The sequence below is a fragment of the Schistocerca serialis genome, chromosome 1 (genome assembly GCF_023864345.2).
Source record: "Schistocerca serialis cubense isolate TAMUIC-IGC-003099 chromosome 1, iqSchSeri2.2, whole genome shotgun sequence".
Classification (NCBI taxonomy): domain Eukaryota; kingdom Metazoa; phylum Arthropoda; class Insecta; order Orthoptera; family Acrididae; genus Schistocerca; species Schistocerca serialis.
The window spans coordinates 524998945-525023324 of NC_064638.1; the positions used below are offsets into that span (position 1 = coordinate 524998945).

The 24380-nt window shown below is 39.3% G+C and overlaps 2 protein-coding genes across 2 annotated transcripts in view; one reads left to right on the top strand and one right to left on the bottom strand.

Annotated features, from left to right (window-relative positions):
• Positions 1-1743: 1743 nt before the first annotated feature.
• Positions 1744-8320, bottom strand: LOC126411019 (uncharacterized). Its single transcript, XM_050081336.1, has 3 exons — positions 8293-8320; positions 3147-3314; positions 1744-2158 (listed from the first exon to the last, which is right to left on the bottom strand). Exons 1-3 carry the CDS (start codon positions 8318-8320, stop codon positions 1797-1799), a joined length of 558 nt encoding a protein of 185 aa, XP_049937293.1. The 3' UTR covers positions 1744-1796.
• Positions 8321-12938: 4618 nt separating this feature from the next.
• LOC126474666 (mediator of RNA polymerase II transcription subunit 27) overlaps positions 12939-24380 on the top strand; it is a 58152-nt gene continuing 46710 nt past the window's right edge. The window contains exon 1 of the mRNA XM_050102148.1: positions 12939-13212. Coding sequence (XP_049958105.1) covers positions 12992-13212 — 221 coding nt within the window. The 5' untranslated portion in view covers positions 12939-12991. The remainder of the gene's footprint in view (positions 13213-24380) is intronic.

Consider the following 24380-nt stretch of genomic DNA (forward strand, 5'->3'; position numbering starts at 1 on the left):
ACCACCTACAAGCTTTGCCATAGCGATCCCTTTGCAAAAGTCAAATATAATCTTCAGTCCCTATTGAAACACCTAAGTCCATCCCAGAACCACGCTCCTGAGTCCACCTCTCTCCACAACCCAATGACAACATGCATACCCATCTTCTACATGTTTGCCTAAGTCCAAAAACCCAACAATTGTGGACATTCCATTGTAGGCGTTATTGTGCCACTGCTGAAAGAATTTCCACTTTCCATCACCAACAGTGTGAACCAATTGCTTGAAACCCTGCCTCTCACATTAAAGACAATAACCATTTCCTTCACCGATTTACCACCATCCCTACCCCTTTATGTCCTGGATCCCCAATCGTCACTGTTGATGCCGCCTTCCTATATATCGACATCAGAATGAATGACTGCTATCAAACTGGCCAAGAACAGTGCTGACCACCCAGTGGCACAACGTACAGCCGAGCACAACATACTTAGTTTCAGTGGCTGCTTCAGAATCTGGATCTTCTGGATGCATCTTTTCTAAGGGTACGTTTATGCTGCCTTCTCGCAGCTGGCAGCTCGCTGCTGGCACACGACACCTCGCTGCTCGGCGGCAGCCCTGTCGCATGTACGCTGCAGGCACCTCACTGATCGCCGTGTGTATTCATTCTTCAGCTATTACGTTACAGGAAAGTGCACAACTTTAGTGGTGTCAAGTGTAAAACATGTTCTCCACATCGTCTGACGACAGTGACAGTGATTCGTTCGCTACAAAAATGTGCTTGTTGGAAAGGAGACGGAAGAGGAAGTACGGAGTGCACCCTTTGAATGCTGAATGTCCTCACTACGGATACTTTCACAAGTATTACCAACAACTCAAAAACTATCCAGATCACTTTTTCACACATTTACGAATGTCGCAAGAAACTTTCCAGTACACTCTAAATCTCATCGAGCCAGGTATAGCTAAACAGATGAAGATTCGGCCCAACATTGTTAATGCAATTTCTGTGGAGGAGTGCCTGGTACTCAATCTGAGGTAATATTCGTCAGATTTTATTTATGTCTACTTTATGTACTACATCTGCCATCTGCTTAGGGTTGTCCTAATAGTAAAATTTATAACTTAGATGTAACTATAACTTTAAAAAATATTATACCTAATTACTAATGACAGATCCTATACCATATTTTCTTGTTGCATGATTTTGAATTACAGGGATACGAAAGACTAACATGATAGCTACAAATGAAAACAATAATAAATACATTTCTGATAGTTTTATTTTATTTTAACCAATTCTAACTACATTTCAAAAGCGCTTTATAATGTAACAAGGTTTATTTAGTCCCCTTTTTAAGCTCGGTTGTAATGCAGGTCCTTGACATTCACAAAACTTACTTCCACTTCATCTGGGCGATCGTAGTCTGTACCACCAGTTATTTTCTCACCTGGGCTTGATGTTTGTACACCATTAACTGTGCAGTGTTGGTTACTAAGTGCTGTTCCCGGTGCAAATCCGATGGATCCATTCTCAGTGCTAATATTTGAAGTAGGTGGATGAATATGTATATACTGTTGCGAAGCTTCATCGTATCCTCTGTAACTTCGATCTGAAGATCCCTAACTAGTTTATGCACATCTATTCTGAACGACATTTTGTCGAAAGGAGTCATGCGTCTCACGTGAGGAAGAAGAGACATGAAGAAAACTGCATCTTCATCATTTTTTTCTGATAACAGCAACTCTTTGTCTTTGTGCATATGCAACTTCTCTTTTTCAGTTTCTATCAACTGAATTGCAATTGGGCCTACAGGTCATGGTCTCTTCCTGTAGGCCCTACGTTCAGCAGGTGTAGAGTTTGGTGGTGTCTCAGCGCGATTAGAAGACACTGGTGAAAGTGATGATGATAAAGATGTTGGTTGGCTATGAGCTTCATCAAAATGAGAACTATACTCGCTGTTGTGTTCAGTCGTATCACTGGTATCCACAGGATCCAAATTCCCACTAGTCGCTCTAGGTTCAAAATTATCTTGTAAGAACGTCATAGCCTCGAAATACGGCCACTGTACTGGAGCCGTGTGAGCAGCACCGCCTGAGGCATGTCTAGAAAGCGAGTTCAGCCTTTCTTTGAACTGCTGTCGAAGACTTTTCCATTTTTTCTTAACATCGCAGACTGCTGAAATAAGAGGAAAAATATCTTTGCAGAAACATTAAAGAATAACCAATTCCATTAAGTACACAATGTAGTTACATAAATACACAGTGGAAAGTAACACACCTTTTTTTAAATTTCAGGTTCTTGGCAACAGGGAACTTGTATGCAAGCCTAGCAGGAGAGTTTAGAGTAGGAATAACTACTGTTTCTCAAATTGTAAAACAGATTCTATCAGTGTTGTGGCAAACACTACAACCATTGCATATGAAGCCACCAACGGAAGAAGAATTCAGAGAAATAGCTGAAATGTTTTACAAGAAGTGGGGGTTTCCAAATTGTCTAGGTTCTATTGATGGGAAGCATATACAAATTGTAAGCCCTAAATGGTCTGGTTCTATGTTTTTCAATTATAAAAAATACTTTTCAATAGTTCTGCAGGCTGTGTGTGATGTAGACTGTAAATTTACTTTTATTGAAGTTGGAGCATTGGGAAAACAAAGTGACGGAGGCACTTTCAGGATGTCTGTTTTGTACGATAAAATGGTGAAAGGCATGCTTCACATTCCTGAAGACGACTTTCTAACAGGTACTGCTGTTAAATCCCCCTTTGTCTTCATAAGAGATGAAGCGTACCCCCTTCTCAGACACCTGATGAAACCTTTTGCCAGGAGAAATCTTGATTGCTCGAACGAAAAATTCAACAAAGTTCTTTCACGAACTAGAAAAACTGTTGAATGTACCTTTGGAATTGCGGCTGCAAAGTGGCGATTACTAAACAAACCAACTGAAACGAAAGTAGAGACTGCAGAACTGATTGTGAAAGCTGTTTGCGTTTTACATAATGTGATTGTGGACAAAGAGAATGTACTGAACAATGTGGAGTACAGAGACGTACTTCCTGGTGTTCAGCCATCAAGAAGAAACAATGCAGCTCCTGCTGAAGCTATCGAGATAAGGAATCTGTTTAAGCGTTTCTTCAATGAATGAAATATTGTATAATGCAACAGACCTTTGCAAATCTCTCCTTTGAGCTGTCCCCAAAGCAAAAAATCGCAGGTGCTCAATTCTGGGGAGCAAGGAGGCATCAAACAATCCATCATAAGCAGATCAGGTGGCTGGGAAACTGTTCTTGCAGAATTTGGCGAGAACAACAGGCAGTATGAGACTTCGCACCATCCTGTTGGAACCAAAGGGCTTCTGTGTCATATTCCTCTCCACACACTTTAATTCTGGGGAGTAAAAATTTCTCCAGCATCTCACAATAACGCACAGAGTCATTGTAACAGTTGCACCTCGAGATTCAAAAAAATAAGGCCCAATATTTATTTATTTATTTATTTATTTTGATCCAACATCAACTGATTACAAAAAAGGTTTTTTTCCAGTCTTCTGGATAAGTCAGAGCCTTACTTATTAGGGTTACATATTATTGGCTGGCACTTTTATCTACACAACTTTTTCTAAATTTAGTTGAGAGAACAGAGTTACATATATGGACTATACATAAAAAATTGTTATTGCATACTTAGATTAAGGAATCTACAGTTTGTGACATAGTATTCATATCTGACATTCAAATATTTACAGTTTGGGACACAGTCTAAGATCTGAGATAACATATATTTTTAGATAGATGGTCTTCCATCATACGAGTTTACTAAATCTAGAAACTCGTCTATTGAATATAAAGGATTGTTTAGGAGCCATAATTTTAATTTCATTTTTAGTTTTGTAATGGGCAATTTGGAGGTATTAGGATGGAAGCAATTCAGTAGTTTTATGCCTGCATAGTGAGGGCTTTTCTCGTAGAGTGTTGTTCAATGAGAGATGATGTGGGGTCTCTCTCTACCTCTAGTGTTATGATCATGTATTTCTTTATTAAGTGTTTTGTTACTGTTTACTGCCATAATGATTATCTTCAGCACATACAGGTTATGAACAGTTAGTATTTTAAATTCTTTAAACAAATTTCTGCAGGACTCCCTGGCACATTTCTTTCCCATAATTCTAAGTGCCTTCTTTTGTAAGATAAGTACACTTTTCGTATTACCTTTACTGCTGGATCCCCATACCTCTATCCAATACCTTAGATGGGATTCAAATAGTGCAAAATATATTTGCCTCAGAGTGGTGATGTTACAAAAAGGTGTCAGTTTTCTTAGGACATATATGGTAGAACTTAGCTTTTTGCAAATATCATTCACATGATCAGACCAGTTTAACTCCGCATCAAGTGTCAGGCCAAGAAATTTGGTCGAGTATTGTTTTTTAATGTATTCGTCACCCATTAAGATTTGGTTTTCATGAGTTTTTTGTCTCCCAAGATCAAATTCAATATAGACAGATTTATTTGTGTTTAATTTTAGTTTGTTTTCATTAAAATACTGCAGAATTAAGCCTGCTGCAGTATTGGATTCTACTTCGAGCTGCGAATAGCTTGGATTGCGGCATATTAACGTGGTATCATCTGCATATAAGATAGCTGTTGCATGGTTTGTTATGGACTGAATATCATTAACATAAATAATAAAAAGAAGTGGTCCTAATATTGACCCCTGTCGAATACCAAAATTCATGTCGGTGGTGTTTGATTTGTATGCTCCCTCTGTAGTGCTAATAGACACAAACTGCTTCCTATTTGTCAAGTAGGACCTCATCAGATTATGGGCTGTGCCTCGAATGCCATAGTTCACAGTTTGTCCAGCAATATGGTTGTATCAACGCAGTCAAATGCTTTTTGTAAGCCCAGAAAGATGCCACATACATGTTCTTTATTATCTATTGCTTGAGTGACACCTTCGATTAAGTTGGATGCTGCTGTAGTAGTGCACGACCCCTTGACAAACCCATACTGCCCCTTAGAAATCACTTTTTTAGATACCAGGAAGTTCCAGATTCTTATGTATATTACTTTCCCAAAGATTTTGGATATTATTGGAAGAACAGAAATGGGTCGAAAGTTTTCTACTAGATTCCTATTTCCTTTTTTAAAAATAGGCACAACTCGAGCAATTTTCAACTCATCTGGAAATAGACCATCTTCCATATGAGAGTTGATAACTGTTGATTAAGGTGATGCAATTTTATGTATACATTTCTTAAGAGTGTCCAGACTAAGACCATCATATCCTGCTGCATGGGAATACCTATGGAGGACGCAGAGCACCAAACTATCACTTTGTGGCTGTGCAGAGATCTTTGGTGAAATTCACGAAGGTTTTCAGTTTCCTAGTAACGAAAATTCTGCTTATTTACTGAACCAGATAGATGAAAATGTGCTTCATCGCTAGGCCACAGAATAGCGGCGGGTTGAACAGTGGCTAAACTGCATTGGAAGCATCTGTACATTTCGCCGAGTCTTCTGGACTAAGTTCTTGAACAACTATCAACTAGTAGGGGTATAAGTGAAGGTGAAAGTGTAAAATTCGTCTTACCATACTGGACGATATTCCAAGAGCAGCAGCATGTTTTCCCACAGAGCCTCGATGGAGACTGTTCAATGGGCGCTCTCATTGCCACGATGTTTTCAGGTGTCCTCACACTTTTAGGTCAGCCATCTAGTTTTCTAGGAAGTGCATATTCTGTCGACCTAACACTAGTAATCCACATCCTAATGTTTTTAGCATCACATTCTGTCGCCCTAACACTAGTAATCCATATCCTAATGGTTTTAGCATCAGGAACCCTGTCATGGCGATCCGAACCAAACTACGTACGAAAAGCCCTCTGCATCGCCACCACACTATCATTAGTTTTAAAGAACATTTCTACGACGAAGCCTCGATGCTCACTAGACGGCGGCATGGTGACTACTGAAAATGATGTCGGTTCCCCCATCTAAAGCCACTATTTCCATTCCGCTGCTGCACCTGCACGCTCTTCAGTGATTTTTTGAAACTAGGGAGTCCATTCTGCAAACCTTGTGCTGCCTTAAAATCATTTTCTTCCAGCTATGATGCCCACTGATCTAGTTGTGGGTGCAGGAGTCGGCAGCTAAGCAAGAAGTACAAGTTTTATGGTCGCAATATACGTTTTTTGGCACCAAGGTAACAGTGAAAAAATTGTTTAAATTTCCACGCTATAGCTATCTCAGTTGTTGAGCATACACATTCACAACTATTTAGAAGGTGGCTTGTAAAGCCTGTGGTGCATACTATAATTTTGTAATCCACTGTCCTGGTTTTGAATAAACGGCAGATCAAGCCAACCTGTGAAGCGTCTGTTGCTAGAAGAAAGTCTGAACTTATATCCAGACGGTGAACCACTATCTTCAGACAGACTGGCTTTTATCTTTTTTAAAAGTTGCCTTACCATCTGTAAATCAGTACCACTGAGCATCCATCTTAAGTAGACTGGTCAACACATAATTGTTGAGAGTCTGTTTATGAAGAAGTATTCTTTAGAATGAACATAATCATAGAAATGATTTTGTTTCTTTGTCTAATGACATGGAAAATTGATTATGGAACTTAATTTTTCTTTAAGTAATAGGATGCATTATGGTGTAGTAACATGTCTGAGAAATCTGGTTTCGATCTGCCCAAATTTAGATTTTTGTAGATTTGCTGTAACACCTGTTTTCCTGAAAGCTTGTATAAATTTCCAGATAGGATTCACTAACTTAGCTCAAGTGTCAGCAACTAGTAATAAATCATCCACATAAATCGTTATCTATTTCAAAATTTTGGTACCAAGAACCTTATCAAGGTCAGCTATAAATATGTCTGAACACACAAAAACTGTGAACTGATAACTTCTATTGGCGAATATAAACGCATTATACTCTCTAGAATTATATTCTAACGGAATCTGCCGGCCGCAGTGGCCGAGTGGTTCTAGGCACTTCAGTCTGGAACCGTGCGACCGCTATGGTCGCAGGTTCGAATCCTGCCTCTGGCATGGATGTGTGTGATGTCCTTAGATTAGTTAGGTTTAAGTAGTTCTAAGTTCTAGGGGACTGATGACCTCAAATGTTGAGTCCCATAGTGCTCGGAGCCGTTTGAACCGATTTCTAACGGAATCTGCTAGTAAGAAATCTTTGAATCAGTACTACTCAGGACTTCGATGCAGTGAAACTTCTGCAGCTGCTGCTCTAAGTGTATGGGCTTTGTCCTGGTTGATACCAATATTTTAGTAATGACTCTGTCATCAAGTACTAGATGTACCTTGCCACTGTGTCTTGTTACTGCTGGAAATGGACTGATGTAAGAGCTCGTCGATGTTTCTACAGTCCGGTTGGGTGTCTGTTTTATTTCTTTAAATACAACATATATCTGCACTGAAAGGGCAGAGTACGATGGCAGATTGAATAATTTTTGTGGCACAACATCAAGTTTGTGCTCGAAGTAATTTATTAAGCCTGGATTTTCATTAAAAACATCGATAAGACGGTTAGAATGTCTTCCAGATCGACTGCCTCTTCAGCACTGATGTGGCTCATTTCAGTAACTTTCTTACTAATAACTGTGTTTAAATCTTCGACACACTGAGCCTCTGCGGTGCGAATACGCATTTGTCTGGGCTTGGTCCCTACTATTTGTACCAGTACCTAAGGACAGAATCAGCCATTGCCTTCGTCTGAAGGTAGCGGGTCTACCTCCTACCGGCCAGTCATGAGACATATTCTCCTGCAAAGAAGTCTGTCAATGAGTTGTTCTCTACCAATAAATCAACGCCTAGCATACAGTCATCTATCAGGCTGTCAACACTAAGGAAGGGGTTTTCATAGCTTGTTCCTTAAGTCTTACTTCCAAACAAGACCAGTAGCACTTAGTACGTTACTCGTATATGCACTCCTTTTTCTGTTCAGAAATCATTTTGAACGAGACTATCTAAATTAATATATCAGCTCCAGATTCTATTATTTCCACTGTGACTACGCGTTCTGTTTGAACTGCAGTGACCAATGGCCTTTTATTTGACTCTAACACAGAACAGTCTTCATGGACTTCCTCTAGGTCATAATGTATGACTACATCATTGTTATATCACAGAATATTTGCAACAAAATCTGCGTCCCACTCTCCCTTACTGACTGGCACATAGTGCAAAAGTTGTGCAGTTACAGTTAGTTTTCCTATGTATTCTGATAAACGGTCTCATCAGATCGATGATCCTGAACGTGTTCCCTACTTTGGTAAAATGAGTGGTATTACCTGTTTTTGCAGTTCTTGCATCCCTCATTTTTATACTCGTGGGAACTGCTTTCAATGCCATTACAGTTACTGTGCCCCTCACCCCACACCTTTTCATACGTAGGCAGCACTTAATGACCATGAGAAAACAAGGAGCTGTTCCCAAGGGACAAGACATGTTGGGTGGTCCATTAGCGTTTGGCATGCTAGCGCCACGTAGACTACAATTTATTATGCTCCAGCTTTATCCACTTCATCGAAGATAGTTGCACCTGCATCTAATTACTTTAAGATGTTCTTTAGCTCCACTCTTTCTTGATTCACAGTACTGATTTCTTTTTGGATGCAGCCCACACAGTAGTCATGTTTTGACTCTTTATCCACTACACATGTTTCCATTTCCATCAACTGGATTTCAAGAAAGATTCCTACTTTATAAAGTATTAGCTTGACTTGTTCAGTTTCAGATTTTTCTAACGTTAGAATTTTTACCTCTATTCCCTGCAAGATTTCCTGATTTCTTTGTTCCACCCAGTTGCGCGATTTTTCTTTATGTTGAAGCTTCATAGTTATAATTTTAGATGTCATAAATTGATATCTGGTGGCCCTTAAACCAGGGGTACCAAGATTTCGGCTCATGAGCCATGCCCGGTTCCTAGTGCCAAAGACGCTCAACCTCTCTTCACATTTTCCCCAACATCACGCCATGCTGTCTGAGCGTTAGGAGGGTAAAGAGTGGAAAACAGCGAACGCGCCGCATTTAAATGGCAATGCAGCCGCACAGCACACGACTTGGTTTTATATTTCACAAACAAAACATGTTTTCAGTATTAATTATTTATTTTGGCGCGCTGCAGACATAATATAATTTTTATCTGGTACAAGCTATCAGCATATTTACAGACACAGACAATTTCACAGAGTTTTACATTCAAGTTACCATGTGATCGTGACTTATTTAGTTTCATAATCGAAATAAGGTATTTCACATAAATATGTCTATCGAAATGTTCTTGCACTTTTGCAGCCGTATCATGGAGACTTTAAAATATACCTGAGACAAGCAATGCAGATGTCCTGGACAGTTTTAATGTAAAAATACTTGTCACTGAAAATGGAATCAGTTTCGTCTGCACATGCAGAGGGTGCTTTCATCTGCAATGGCAAATGCTCTAGAAAACAGCTCAAAAAGTGATGTGAGAGTGACACTGCCCTCAAACATTTTATAAATGTATCCTTTCAATTTTTGCAAGCCACAGCAGATTCTTCAAACATTGCACTTTATTATTTAACGCCAGTGGACTTGGGGAACTGGACTGTTTTTCTAAAGCCGGGCTCACACACGCAACAAAAGTGCCGCCACATGTGTTAACGCCCATTTTTTAGTGGCACAACTTACGAGACGCAACTTTTGTCACACCAAAAAAATTTCAGCTTGGCTGTACTCTGTGTGTGTGTGTGTGTGTGTGTGTGTGTGTGTGTTAATGGCATATCCCACAAATAAATACTACATGTTGAGGCATTTCCCATTTACAGTCGCTCCCATCAGCCACCGCGCCGAGTGTCGATTTTATTGTCGCGAGTATTAAATAATGTAACCAAAAAAGCGAGTCGTATAAACTTCGTAATTTGTGAGACCAAGTACTATATAAATTGTGGATTATATGCAGGAAATAGTTCCAGAGGATGACGTAGCAGCTGTTAAACTAAAAATTAATTATTCTAAATGCCTATAATGATGATGATGACGATGTTTGATTTGTGGGTTGCTCAACTGCGCTGTCATCAGCGCCTGTACAATGTCCCAACCTGTCCAAGTCCAATTTTAGCCACGTTCACGAATAATGATGATGATGAAATGATGGGGACAAACTGGCCAGGAACCGAAACCAGGACTGTGATCCAGAGGCAGCAACGCTAGCCACTAGACCACGAGCTGCAGGCTAAATACAATAAGACAATAAAATCTTGGAAGAGTGGCGTTTCTGCAGATGATATTTACCTGTCAGCTGTTGGTTAGTTTGCCATTAAAGACAGCATATTTGTCTCTCATAGTTTTATTTGTTTTATAAATGTGTTTGTGTCCCCTGATTTACCCCCATGTGAACGCGATTATCTTTCTCAATGCATCTCTATTAAATCGGAAAGAATTTACCTTGCTATGTTTTATTGTGGGCTGTGTGCAGTCGAGTTCACTTGAAATGTGAAGTCTGCAATGTGTAATGGATGCTCTAATTTTCGTTCCTGCGCTTCTGTTTCCTTCATAACTTCAATAATAGCGAGTATTAAATCGAAAAATAGTTCTAGCCATGCTCCTTGATTTAACCAAGGTACTTTGCAGTATTATTCGAAGTCTCCATACTCTTTGTTCATCGTCATTGAAAACTGGTTTAACTGACAATGGAATAACGAATGCAACATCAGGAATTTTACTATTCGTTCCATCAATTTCTTCAAGTGCTCCATGCCTGCAAATTTAGTACATAGTAATTCTCGATGTGCAGAAAAATGAATCCCATCCGTCAATCGTTGTAATTTTTCGCAGTTTCATTGTCATCCAAATATTTAAATTCTCTGCATGGTTCTGTAATGCCATTTCATAGTAATAAAGCAGTACCCAATGCTAATGCGAATTGAGAATTTTCACCCCTCTCTTCTGTCATTCCCATTCATTTTAAAGGATTTTGATGATAGATCACCAGCTGCCTGTTTTTGTGTAAACAGCCGCTGGACCTGCGAACGTCTATACAATGAACAAATAACCGAAGGGTAAACAGTACTGACATCTCAATTCTGCCGAACTCAGAGGGTAGTGCAGACCGAAAACTGCCGCATCACAATGCTAAATGCAATGTCGCGCTGTTCTGAGTACTTCCAAGGAGGATTCAGGAAACGCAAGTGACAGCCGGGTCTTAGAAAGCCCACAACCCACACACGTGAGATTTGGCCACGTCTGCCTTGAACCAAAGAGTGTTTCTGTTGTATCAGCAAATAACTGGGATTTTTTTTTTTTTTTTTTTTTTTTTACAAACATACAAATTAGCGCTCTAGATTTCCATAAAAGTCTCACAGTAAACCCCAGAAATATTGAGTAATGAGATCTATGAATGAATAAATGAAATACAATAATTACACATATTTCTTCACATAATCTCACCCATATCATTTCCATATTGCAAATAGCATACTCATATTTGCACACATGGAACAAAAGCTCCATAAAAGGTACTGACTGGACTGCAAGTATGAAAGGAGGGCACAGTATCAGTGCTTGAATAGTGAATGTTTTCAAACATGGGTAGCCACCCAACATTCTTGTTCTTCTGTAGTGTTACAAATCTTCATAATGCGTGACAGGTTTATTTATCTTCTCAAGTGCAACGAGCTTGTAGATATAATGGGCTCTATAAGTACATTGTTTACCTGTTTTCATCACTGACAATGCGATACACACTTTGCTTGTCTTTAGATGACCACAAGATTAATTTTTTATGTAGAGTTGGTCAGAAACCGAAATTAGTAAGAATACCAATGAGCAAAAAACTCAGTTTGTTGAATTTTTCAGAATTCCTGCTAAAAATGGGCACCTCCAATGGAACGGGGAAAGAATTCCATTCTTCCAACACTCACAGTTCGTGAAAACAACTGCTTCTGCCCAGCACTCCAACACTCATCTTGCTATTTGAATGTGGTGTGTGGGTGCAATGGCTCTAAACTGAAGAGCAAACCAAGATAAAACGATGATATGTCTACAATGCAAGGGTACACCTTCTAACATGAGAGTATTGCAGCTCACTTCTATAATCATGGTTTTATCAAATCTATATTTTCAGTGGTTCTTTTGACAATGCAATAAACTAATCTTGTAACTGAATTAATGTGATAAGCATAATTAGGCCTACACGTCTCATTCATCACACATGACAATCACATACAGATATTTAAGATAGAGATCATGATGTTTTTTAAGTTGTACACGTTTGGATTTTATAATATTTGATAAATCTGGAACAATGGCTTGACATGCTTGGAGTTCTGGACGTTGAAATCTGTTGAACTCGAATTTTGGTGGGACCTGGTCAGCCTCATAACACATAATAAACTTTTGTATTAATAAACTGAATCAAATATCGAAATGCCTTTATAAATTTGTTTGTACAGTTGACGATATTGCTCTTCAGGTAACGTTTGATAATAGTTCTATCAATTTTCCTGTTTGCCAGGTGTTGCACTGTAGGTGATTGTGCAAACGAAACTGCAAATATAAACAAGCAGAAGAACAACTGCAAAACAGGACCAAGAAAATATGTGGAGCAGCATATTCGAAATTTACGATTGATAACGCCTATCAAACAATACAAGCGGTTTGCGAATGACATGAAAAATTAATTTCATTGAGTTGTAATAATCACAAAACCGAAAGTGATAATTATTAACATAATATTACACACAATTGACGATGACGGGACAGCATGTTGTTAAAATATTGAATATTGAATTATCTTTCAAACGACACAACATCCACGAAGATTAAAATGTTACCTTGTTATGTAGGGCAATATATTTATTTGTCATGGCTAAAAAGTTTGTATGCAATATGCCAATTAAAAAAAAGTAAATAAATGAAAATAAATTATATCTATGGACGATGGCTGATGTATAATATAACTTTGCCATGTTTACAAACAAACATTAACTGCATTCACAAGAGGAAAGGAAGATGGTGCCTATTATGGCTCAGAGTAATGTTCAAGAGCTAGATCGCCTCATTGAACCATTGTACACAGCTTTAAATTCAGTTAAAGTTCTCCGTTCTAGCGTTGGCCAAGTGTTTGACACCTTAGGAAATGGACTCAGAGGTGACCATGGAGAAGAAGGGAAGGACAATAAATTTCTACTTGAACTTCAAGAATTGCTTAGTACAGTGAATGTTAATTTCCGGTATGTACCTCTAAGATTTTCGTTACAACAGTAATTTAGACATGCGCCTTCGCATGTATGTATGTGTAATTATTTTTATGCAGTGTTGCACTCCTGTTAGCTGTCGTATTTTATAGGAATAGTTAAAGTTCTGTTGGAATTGTGGAATGAAATACCACCTAAGTCGCATATCGAATGTTGAGCGTCATCTTTTCAGTGACGTATTTGTGACAATTATTTTAAGTTATTGGTATTTAAGAAGTGGGAAAAGCATGTTCAGACTCGTGTGCTCCCTGCTCCATGTGACTAAACGCGCAGTGTCGCAGATTCCTCCCAAAAAAGCCAGCGTTAATGACACACAACACATATTAGTCTCCACTGGTTATATATCAACATTTGTGCATTTATTTGCAATGCACATTGTAGGGATTATGAAGTTTGTCTTTTCGAAACTTTTGAATAATTCTCTTTTCTTGTGGACTTTAAAAATTTTTCACATATTATATTAAACACAACGTTTATGAAGACTAATTACTAGTCTAGGGTAGTATTAATGTTAGTTGCTTCTGTGCAAATTTGGTTACAATATTCTTCTGTGGAGATATGGTTACAAAATTTGATCCTGTGTAATGGTTATATTATATTTATTATTGGTATATTATAATGATCTGTGCTTGATTTGTAAAAAAGGGCAAATACAATATTTCTGCTGGTAAAAAAATAAACTTCTATTTACAACATTTTTTATTGTTTACATCTGTCTTGCCATTGGTATTTTTATGCATGTAGCTCTCTTTAATATAATGTAAATTGGTAGAACTTGCAGTTCGTGGGGGTCTAGTGCAGCAGGGGATACAACCCGTCGGCTTTGGACAATGACGTCACAAGTCGCCAGAGAGCAGTTTACCATTCTCGCTTTTGCTGTTATGTTTCAGTTTCGTTTTTTTACTGATTGCTTAATAAAGTGGATCTGTTTATTCTATCTCGTGAGATTTTTTTTAAAAGCCAAAAAACACTTATCAGCCACTGAAGGGAGCTACAACACTAAGAAGAATCGCTTCTCGATTAGCCACTTGTGACGTCATTGTCCAAAGCCAACGGGTTGTATCCCCTGCTACACTAGTCCCGTTCGTGGTCTATCTGTGTTAGTACACTTCAGTTAATTTTGGAGTGCTGCATCCAATTTTTCACTCAAAGAATGTTTCACTATAGTACTACAATTTTTGCTGTCTGGCACAAAATTGATGGTAATCTTTCTTTCGTGTACAAGGTTTCCCAAAGCTTTGGGTCAAAACTAGAGGACCTATTGCTACTAGAGGTTACTAAACTGCGTACTTTGAGATAAGGATCTAATGATCAGAAATAAATATTTGGATTTTGATAACATTAATATCTTAAACCTTATAGCAACAACTGAACCCCTTAGCAACTGTTCAAAGTGGCAACCACTAATCTCAGTGGTTGCATTATACCAAAACATAAAATTTCACCAATTTGATGTGCAGCGAAACAGGTAGCTAGGACCCTCCCAGCTAGTTCTTCCTCAGTTTCTACTGGTTACGTCCCTACTTTTCTCTGGGTTTGTGGTGACTGCATCTTGTTTCTCTACACAAGAGGTGTATTCTGGGGCTTTAGAACTTTCTTTCATTAAATAATTCTCAGGCATTTCTAGCAGCGTCTGAAAGACTACAAAACTCCACATCTAGCATTGCTGAGCCAACAGAAATATTTTTAGCTTTAGAAATTGATATATGATTTTGATTTGGGAAACACAGAAGCGTCCGATTCTACTATGACGTCACAAATATGGCGGAATCGACCATACACCATGACTCCAATATGGCGCCTATGACGTCATTACGTAAACATGATAACAAACCTGAAAATACATCAAAAAACCAACACGCACACGTTCCACAAAAAACCTAATGACACTAACGGGACAAGTGTGGGAAATTGGGGTTTTTTGGGTGGGGACAAAGTAAATATAAACAAATTTAGACACACACCCCCATACCAAACCACCCAAAACGACGAAAAAAACTGACAACACAAAACTCCCCAAATTCCACTAAACACAATATCCTCTGGAATCGGACACTTCCCTTGACCTATATAGCTCATCAGCATCTCCCGATGCTGGGACACCCACAGCCACAACCACAACCACACATTGTAATGGAACACTTCCCTCAACCCCAACACACAACAAATACACTAAGAACAAGAAAAATAAAAACTTACCACAACAAAGTTCTGGCGACGCAACCTAGGTCTGCCACCACAATCCCACACAGGCGCACATCCAGGCCCCCCCCCCCCCCCACACACACACACTCAAACCACAAACGAACGAAAAATACACAACCAAATGAGAGACCCAACCCACCCACACCCCAACCCACCTTCCCCCTCACCCCAAATTAAAATACCCATAAAAAAAATTAAAAATATAGATCCTCCACAACTAAATCACAAACCAACACCCCCCCACCCAACAGTATCAACAACTAAACCACCCCCACACTCACAAGCTAAACTTCGCGCCGTCATGATATCACACACAACACTCTTGTCATGGGTCAGAGCTAATGGATGGGATCGGAAATTCTTGCATACTTACTCTTGTTGTGCCCGTGGGCGTTTTTATTTGGGTGTCTGTCGGGTGGTGTGTGTATTTCTACTAGAGAAAGAGTAGTAGTTCGAAAGCCAGTATGAAAAGTGTTTTCTATTGTGCGTGTCTATACACCACAAATTTTTCAGCTGTAGGGGATTGGTTGCGTTTCCCTTACTTTATGTACAACTCTGCATGCAGTTTTACATGGAAGAGCTGTTATAGCAGACTTGGAGAAACACAGTCTTGCGATGTTGTAGAGTTAGTTAGTTGGTTGGTTGCGTGTTCCATTGATCAGTCACACAGTGCAGTAACCGTTATGAGCATATTTTACCCCTTTCTGTGCCAAAGATAGAGTGAGTAAAGGATAGTGCAAGTCTTTCGTTTTTTCTGGTATAATAATCATGAGTGTCACTGTTGTTATTACACTGGTCCATGTTGTTGAGAACAAATTTCATTAGTGAGTAAATGTACTGTGAGGCTGTTGTAAGAATTCCCAATCTTTTAAAAGGATGCCTACATGATGTGTGACTACGAACCCCACACATTATTCTAACCACTTTCTTTTGAGCAGTGAATACTTTTTGTCCAAGTGTTGAGTGACCCCAAAATATTATTCAGTATGCCATCAGAGAATGAAAGTATGCAAAGTCAGCAGAAGCGTCCGATTCCACCCGTCTACTTTGACCCATGACGTAATGGTGTTGTGGTGTGTGACGTCATTACGGCACGTAATTTATGAGCTGGTTGTGTTTGTAGATGTAGTTTTGTTGTGTTTGATGGTGCCCTGTGTGTGCGTGTGTGTGTTTTTCGGTTGGCCGACCTACTTTGCAGCACCAAAATTTGTTGATGGTAAGTAATTGGTTTTTTTGGGTTTATTTTTCTCGAATTGTTATGTTTCTCGGTTTTATTGTATATCAAATGAGGGATTTTTGAGGCATTGTAATTTTGGTTCTGTTTTTCATAGTTGTAGGTGTTGGTTTTTTCGTATCCGTGGTTATGGTTGACCTATATAGGTCAGGGGAAATAGCTGATTACAATTTTCGTATAGTTTTGTATGTAGGTATTGGTGTTTTGGTATTGTCAGCTGTGGTCAAGGGAAATGTCTGATTCTAATTTTCATAGTTTTTGCTGTAGGCATTTATGTTTTGGTATCGTCAGCTGCGGTTGACCTATATAGATCAAGGGAAGTGTCCAATTCCTGTAGATTTTGTAATTATTTTTGTTGTTTGTCTCATTTTTGTGTGTTATTGCTCAGTCTTGAGCTGTGCTGAAATAAGTTAACACGTGTTTGTGTCTCTCGTCACGGAAATGGAACCGCATAATATTGTGCAACAGTATGCCATTTCATTTTGTGTTAAATTGGGCGAAAATGTGACGACAACTTACGGTAAGCTTCTGAAGGCTTTTGGAGAGGTGGTTATGTCAAGAGCTCAAGTTATTCATTGACATAAAATGTTTAGTGAAAGCAGAACGAATGTTGAAGATGAAGACCGCAGTGGACGACCATCATCCTCGCGGACGCATGTCAGCTTGACCAGGATGCGTGAACTCATACGATCTGATCGAGGATTTTTCATGAAAATTTATTGCAGAAGAACTGAACATCAATCGAGAAAGGGTTCGTCTAATAATAACTGAAGATCTTGGTATGAGAAAGATTTGTGCAAAAATGGTCCCCAAAAATCTCACACCACAACAGCGAGAAACACGGAGAAATGTGGCAGCCGATCTGTTAGAGCAAATGGAAATCAATCCTGAATTGTTGAGCCACATTATCACTGGTGATGAAGGTTGACTTTTTCAGTACGATCCAGAGACAAAATACCAAAGTTCGCAATGGTGCTCAAAGTGGTCACCCAGACAAAAAAAAGCTTGCATGTCAAAGTGTCAAAGTCAAAAGTGAAATGCATGCTTGTGTGCTTCTTTGATTCCAAGGGAATTGTTCATAGTGGGTGCCTCCTGGACAAACAGTTAACCAATATTAGTACAAAGAAATTTTAGAAAGACTTTGTAAAAGAGTCTTTGTGTCCGTGCCAACATTGCTGATAGTTGGATTCTGCATCACGATGATGTGCCATCCCGTAAATACGGAAGCATCCGATCCCGCCCGTCTGCTTTGACCTATGACGTCACAAATATGGCGGAAACGAACATAAACAATGATTCCAATATGGCACATATAAAGTTGGTACATACACATTATAACGAAAATACATTGAAAAACAAACACACACACTTTCCACAAAAAGCCTAATGACACTAACAGTACAAGCGCAGGAAATGGGGTGTTTTTGGGTGGGGGCAAACTAAATATAAACAAATTTAGACACCTACCCCCATACAAAACCACACAAGTCTAAAAAACCGACATCACAAAACTCCCCAAATACCACTAAACGCAATATCATCTGGAATCGGACACTTCCATTGACCTATATAGCTCAACAGCAGCTCCCGATCCCATAAATTAGGTTCAAACACTTCCCTTGGCCTATATAGCTTAAAAACATCTCCCAATACCAATATCAACAGACAGCCACACATTGGAATGTTAACACTTCCCTTGACGTGCGCACTGTTAATTTTATCCGTCATATCCATTCCTGAACAAAAACAACAACCGATTAATTTTATTAAAATTGCCACACGATGTACAACGAACAACACTAAATTAACCTTCACACAAAATCGTTAACTCACTGAAACGAATTCCATTACAAACACAGCCGACACTCGAACAATTCTGGATAATGAGCAAAAGCAAACTGAGCCCATTACACCACACAAACGAAAACCCTGAGCATACCACCAGAGAGCCCAACAAACCACAACACAACGACATCTACAAACACGTCACACTCACAAACCAAACTCCACGCCGTCATGATGTCACACATGACAACACCCTTGCGTCACAGGTCAAGGCCGACGCATGGGATCGGATGCTTCTGTCGAACCACCATCCCATACTGCTCTGTCAGTACAGCAATTTTTAACCTCAACAAATTTCAGTACTACCACAGCCACGTTATTCACCAGATATTGCTCCATGCGACTTTGTTCTATTTCCAAGAGTCAAAATGGCAGTCAAGGGACACCATTTTCAACCAACACAAGATGTCCAAAAACCTGTGACGAGGGTCTTGGAGGATATTAGAGAAGATGATTTCCAGAAATGTTACTATCAATGGCAGAAGTGCTGGAAAACGTGTGTGCAATCAGAAGGGAACTGCTTTGAAAGAGACAACACTAAACTTAACAAAAACAGTAAGCAACATTTTATTTATTTATTTATTTTTTTTTTTTTCACATCAGTTTCATTACTTTGTCACACCTCGTATGTACATCTATACATGTATGGACTCGCATGCCTCTGGTGAGGAGAAATGGGAGAAAGTATGAAATTTTAAGGTCTAAAAGACGTCTTCTCTAGAAATTGGTGCTTTTTTGGACAATATGGATGATAACATGATGCAACATGTAATCATAGAGTTATGAGGTCTCCATCCTCTTAACAAGGCTGCTCAATAATGTGTTGAACTATTGAGAAGAAGACCACTTTTGTTCAATCCTAGCTTGTTGAAAGTTGGTCCTATTGACCAATTTGAGGGTGGTATTGAGAGGTTTCCCACATTTATCTAGTCAAGTGCTGGCTCTGGGTTACACTCTTAAAACACATTATGTTCATCTTCAAATATGCTACTCAACATTAAGTAAAAGAACACTTGAAAATATTGCAGTAACTCCATTAACATGATCAAGCAGGAAATTTTGTAACCAAACAAAAGTGTTAAAGATGTCATCATAATTGAATAAGTATTTCTTTAAAAAAAATTATGGAACATTTTTTACTAATTACTTGTGTTGTTATGCAACAGAAATTCCTCAATATGTCTAGATGTTTGCTGTTTCAGGTTTGCAATTTTAAGTGTAAACCATAACATTATTGGTTTATGAATAAATAATATTTTTTGTGAATAACATGTTGGAGACGCTACATTTAATCGTAAGAAGAATGTAATTTCAGGCTGTTGAATCGAAAAAGGGCATTCAGATTAATGTTGTAAAATTTTGGAAGTTAGCATATCTTGATGAAATATGATTTCCATTTAGTTGTCAGTCTTTTTTTTAATGGTGGCTGTCAGTCATTTGAACATTTTGTGAAGTGCTGTCAAATTTCATTCTTTCCACATGATACATCTTCAAGCTAAATAGAGCAGTTACATAAAAAATGTGTTTTAGTATTTTGCCTCCTCTATCGTAATTTCTGCAGACAACCACACTTCCCTGTAATAGTGACAGGTTTGACAGGTTGACTATCCAATTTCCCTCTAATACCACCATCATCTTTGCTTCAGAAAATACATCTGACAGGATCATCATGAACATTTGAAGATATTGTAAACTGCACATGTAATTAAATGGATAAGTATCTGAACACCATTGTGTAATGTGGAATTGAACACTAGATATCAAAAAGAGGTGGACCCTCCAATATAGAAAAAGATGAGGCACATCGTGTTGTCCGTAGAGAAGCAGTAACAACAAAATGGGTCAGTCAGGAGAGCTCAGTGACATTGAACATGGACTTAGTATTATATGTCACCTGAGTAACAAATCCGTCAGGCACATTTCAACCCTTCATAAGCTACCCAGGTAAACTGTTGCTGTAGTGATTTTGAAGTGGAGGTGTAAAGGAACAACCACAGTTAAACCAAGATCAGGCAGACGTCATTGTACTGATGGACAGAAACAGTTGAGTGCTCCAGAAGGTGGTTGTAAAAATCGAATCAAATATGAAGAAAAAAATCATTTGTGACTTCCAAAGTGGTGCCATCAGTCCACCTAGAACAGTGACTGTGCATAGGGAGTTAAAAAGCATGGGTACAGTGGTCAAGTAGCTCCTCATGAGCCACACATTGCTGTAGCCAATGCTAAGTGACACTTGAGGTGGTATAGAGAAGAATGCCATTGGGCAGAGGATGACTGGAAATGAATGATTTTGAGTGATGAATCACTCTATACCCTGCGACAGTCTGATGGAAGGATTTGGGTTTGGCGAATGCCTGGAGAAATTACTTGCCATTATGTACAGTGCCAACAACAAAGTACTGCACAGGTGGTGTTTCTGTATGGGGGTGTTTTTATTGTTATGGTGTGATCCTGTAATCGTGCCTAAGAACTGTGAAAAGCTGAAGGATTTGAATATATTTCATAGCACAGTGTCATGTATATAGTAGGAGCAAAAGTTCGGAAATTATGATTGATTGTATTACCATGACAATGCACCCTATCATAAAGGAACAACTGCTAGGCAGTGGCTTATGACAGGCCTGTCCAGAACCCTACCTGAACCCAATTGGAACATCTTTGAGATGAATCTGAATGATAACTTCCACCTTCTCCAGCATCCAACTACACTGCCTTCCCTGGTTTTTCCTCTTAAGGAATAATTGGCTGCCACTCCTCCACAGACATTCAGTTGCCTCATTGAAAGTGTCCCCAAAAGAGCTGAAACCATCATAATTTGAAGGGTGGACACACTCCACATTAATGTCCACTAATAGGTGTTCAGATACTTTTGATCAGATAGTTTATGTACTGTTTAATCTTTATATTGGATTTTGAGATATGACACTACTTCATTTTTACTCAGTTTACAGAGCATATATATCTTTGTTCCTGTTTTAGTTGTCCTTTGTACTTTGGCAATCATTGTTGCCATATCATTGTTGACCTATAAGAGATTATAAGGTTGACTTAGCCAGGAAAATGAGCACAGCCTATGCCTGTACCATTACTTCCAGTCACATTATCCTTTGTGATGTTACTATAGTTGCATTTAAAATTTTTGTTGGATTGCCTGTCACATGCTTCACAACTGTCTTTGGTGAATTTGAATCAGTTAGATGGTATGCTTAATAATCCTCACAATATCCAACAAAGATAAGTTCTTCGAATTTGTTTTCTAACTGTGTTCATTTTTCTTTTCGACATGTACAAGTGCTCAGCATTCAAAGATTTGCAAGTGACTTCAGATGTATTCAACAGCTGATCCATAATTCTTCAGAAGTGACACTTTGAACAGCTTTTGTTGGAGATCAATTCTTTAGATGAGTCATTGTGCTAAGGACTTATTCCAGCATCTGTCAAATTTGATCTTACCTTTTCAGTTATTGTCGGTCAGGTGTTCCACAAACCTATTTTATTCTGATGTATAAAACTTGTCACCTCGTGTCAAATCCCATCCATAAATTGACTGACAAAATCTTTTTCATCATCTGTTCAATGTATTTTAATTTTTCAACCAGTTTCAATTTCTGCACATGCACAAGACTCAGTGAAAGTATCACACACTTGATTTTGTATTATAATCTAATGGCTGGTTTGATAGCCGGCCGCGGTGGTCTAGCGGTTCTAGGCGCGCAGTCCGGAACCGCGCGACTGCTATAGTCGCAGGTTCGAATCCTGCCTCGGGCATGGATGTGTGTGATGTCCTTAGGTTAGTTAGGTTTAAGTAGTTCTAAGTTTTAGGGGACTGATGACTACAGATGTTAAGTCCCATAGTGCTCAGAACCATTTTTGCTGGTTTGATATAGCATCTGTAAAAGTGAGAATAGAACATACTCCTCTGCATGAAACCAAGCTCATTGGTCCACAAACATAAGAATGTGTTTGTCAACTAGATCTTTTGCTCATCTATTTGATATGGCAACAATGATTGCCAAAGTACAAAGGACAACTAAAACAGGAACAAAGATATATATGCTCTGTAAACTGAGTAAAAATGAAGTAGTGTCATATCTCTGCAAGGAACTTAAAACATTCAGCACGAGACAGGATCAATTAGATAAAATGTGGCTCAAGTTTAGAGAATAGTTGAGCATGCAAAAAAATTGCTACACCACGAAGATGATGTGCTACAAACGCAAAATTTAACCGACAGAAGAAGATGCTGTGATATGCAAATGATTAGCTTTTCAGAGCATTCACACAGGGTTAGCACCGGTGGCGACACCTACAACATGCTGACATGAGGAAAGTTTCCAACCGATTTCTCATACACAAACAGCAGTTGAGCAGCATTGCCTGGTGAAACGTTGTTGTGATGCCTCGTGTAAGGAGGAGAAATGCGTACCATCAGGTTTCAGACTTTGATGAAGGTCGGATTGTAGCCTATTGCGATTGCGGTTTATTGTATCGTGACATTGCTGCTCGCGTCGGTCGAGATCCAATGACTGTTAGCAGAATATGGAATCAGTGGGTTCAGGAGGGTAATACGGAACGCCGTGCTGGATCCCAATGGCCTCATATCACTAGCAGTCAAGATGACAGGCATCTTATCTGCATGGCTGTAACAGATTGTGCAGCCACGTCTCGATCCCTGAGTCAAGCGATGGGGACGTTTGCAAGACGACAACCATCTGCACGAAGAGTTCGACGACTTTTGCAGCAGCATGGACTATCAGCTCTGAGACCATGGCCGTGGTTACCCTTGATGTTGCATCACAAACAGGAGTGCCTGCGATGGTGTACTCAACAACGAACTTGGGTGCACGAATGGTAAAACGTCATTTTTTCGGATGAATCCAGGTTCTGTTTACAGCATCATGATGGTCGCATCCGCGTTTGGTGACATCGCGGTGAACGCACATTGGAAGCGTGTATTCGTCATCACCATACTGGCGGCGTATCACCCGGCATGATGATATGGGGTGCCATTGGTTACACATCTTGGTCACCTCTTGTTCGCATTGACGGCACTTTGAACAGTGGACGTTACATTTCAGATGTGTTACGACCCGTGACTCTACCCTTCATTCGATCCCTGCGAAACCCTACATTTCAGCAGGATAATGCATGGTCGCATGTTGCAGGTCCTTTACGAGCCTTTTGGATACAGAAAATGTTCGAGTGCTGCCCTGGGCAGCACATTCTCCAGATCTCTCACCAATTGAAAACTTCTGGTCACTGGTGGCCGAGCAACTGGCTCGTCACAATACACCAGTCATTACTTTTGATGAACTGTGGTATCGTGTGGAAGCTGTATGGGCAGCTGTACCCGTACACGCCGTCCAAGCTCTGTTTGACTCAATGCCCAGACGTATCAAGGCCGTTATTATGGCCAGAGGTGGTTGTTCTGGGTACTGATTTCTCAGGATCTATGCAGCCAAATTGCGTGAAAATGTAATCACATGTCAGTTCTAGTATAATATATTCATCCAATGAATACCCATCTATCATCTGCATTTTTTCTTGGTGTAGCAATTTTAATGGCCAGTAGTGTATGTGCCAGTTGAGCAGTTCATAATGGAAGGGACCCTCCATGGTTTTCAGTCACTGTAAGTAAATTTGGAAAGGAACAGATTACTGCATAATAGCTATAAAGCAAAGCATATGGCTATAGAAAGAGAGATGCTGAATGAAACAGATTTGGCTGCCAATAAAGCAATGTTGAAGCCTTCAATGATTACCGGAGCAGAATATTGTCGAAGAATTTGACTTGTTTGTAAAGGCTGTTAGTGGCACCAAAGCTAGGTCCAGACACTCGTGAATGAGACAAACAGAAATT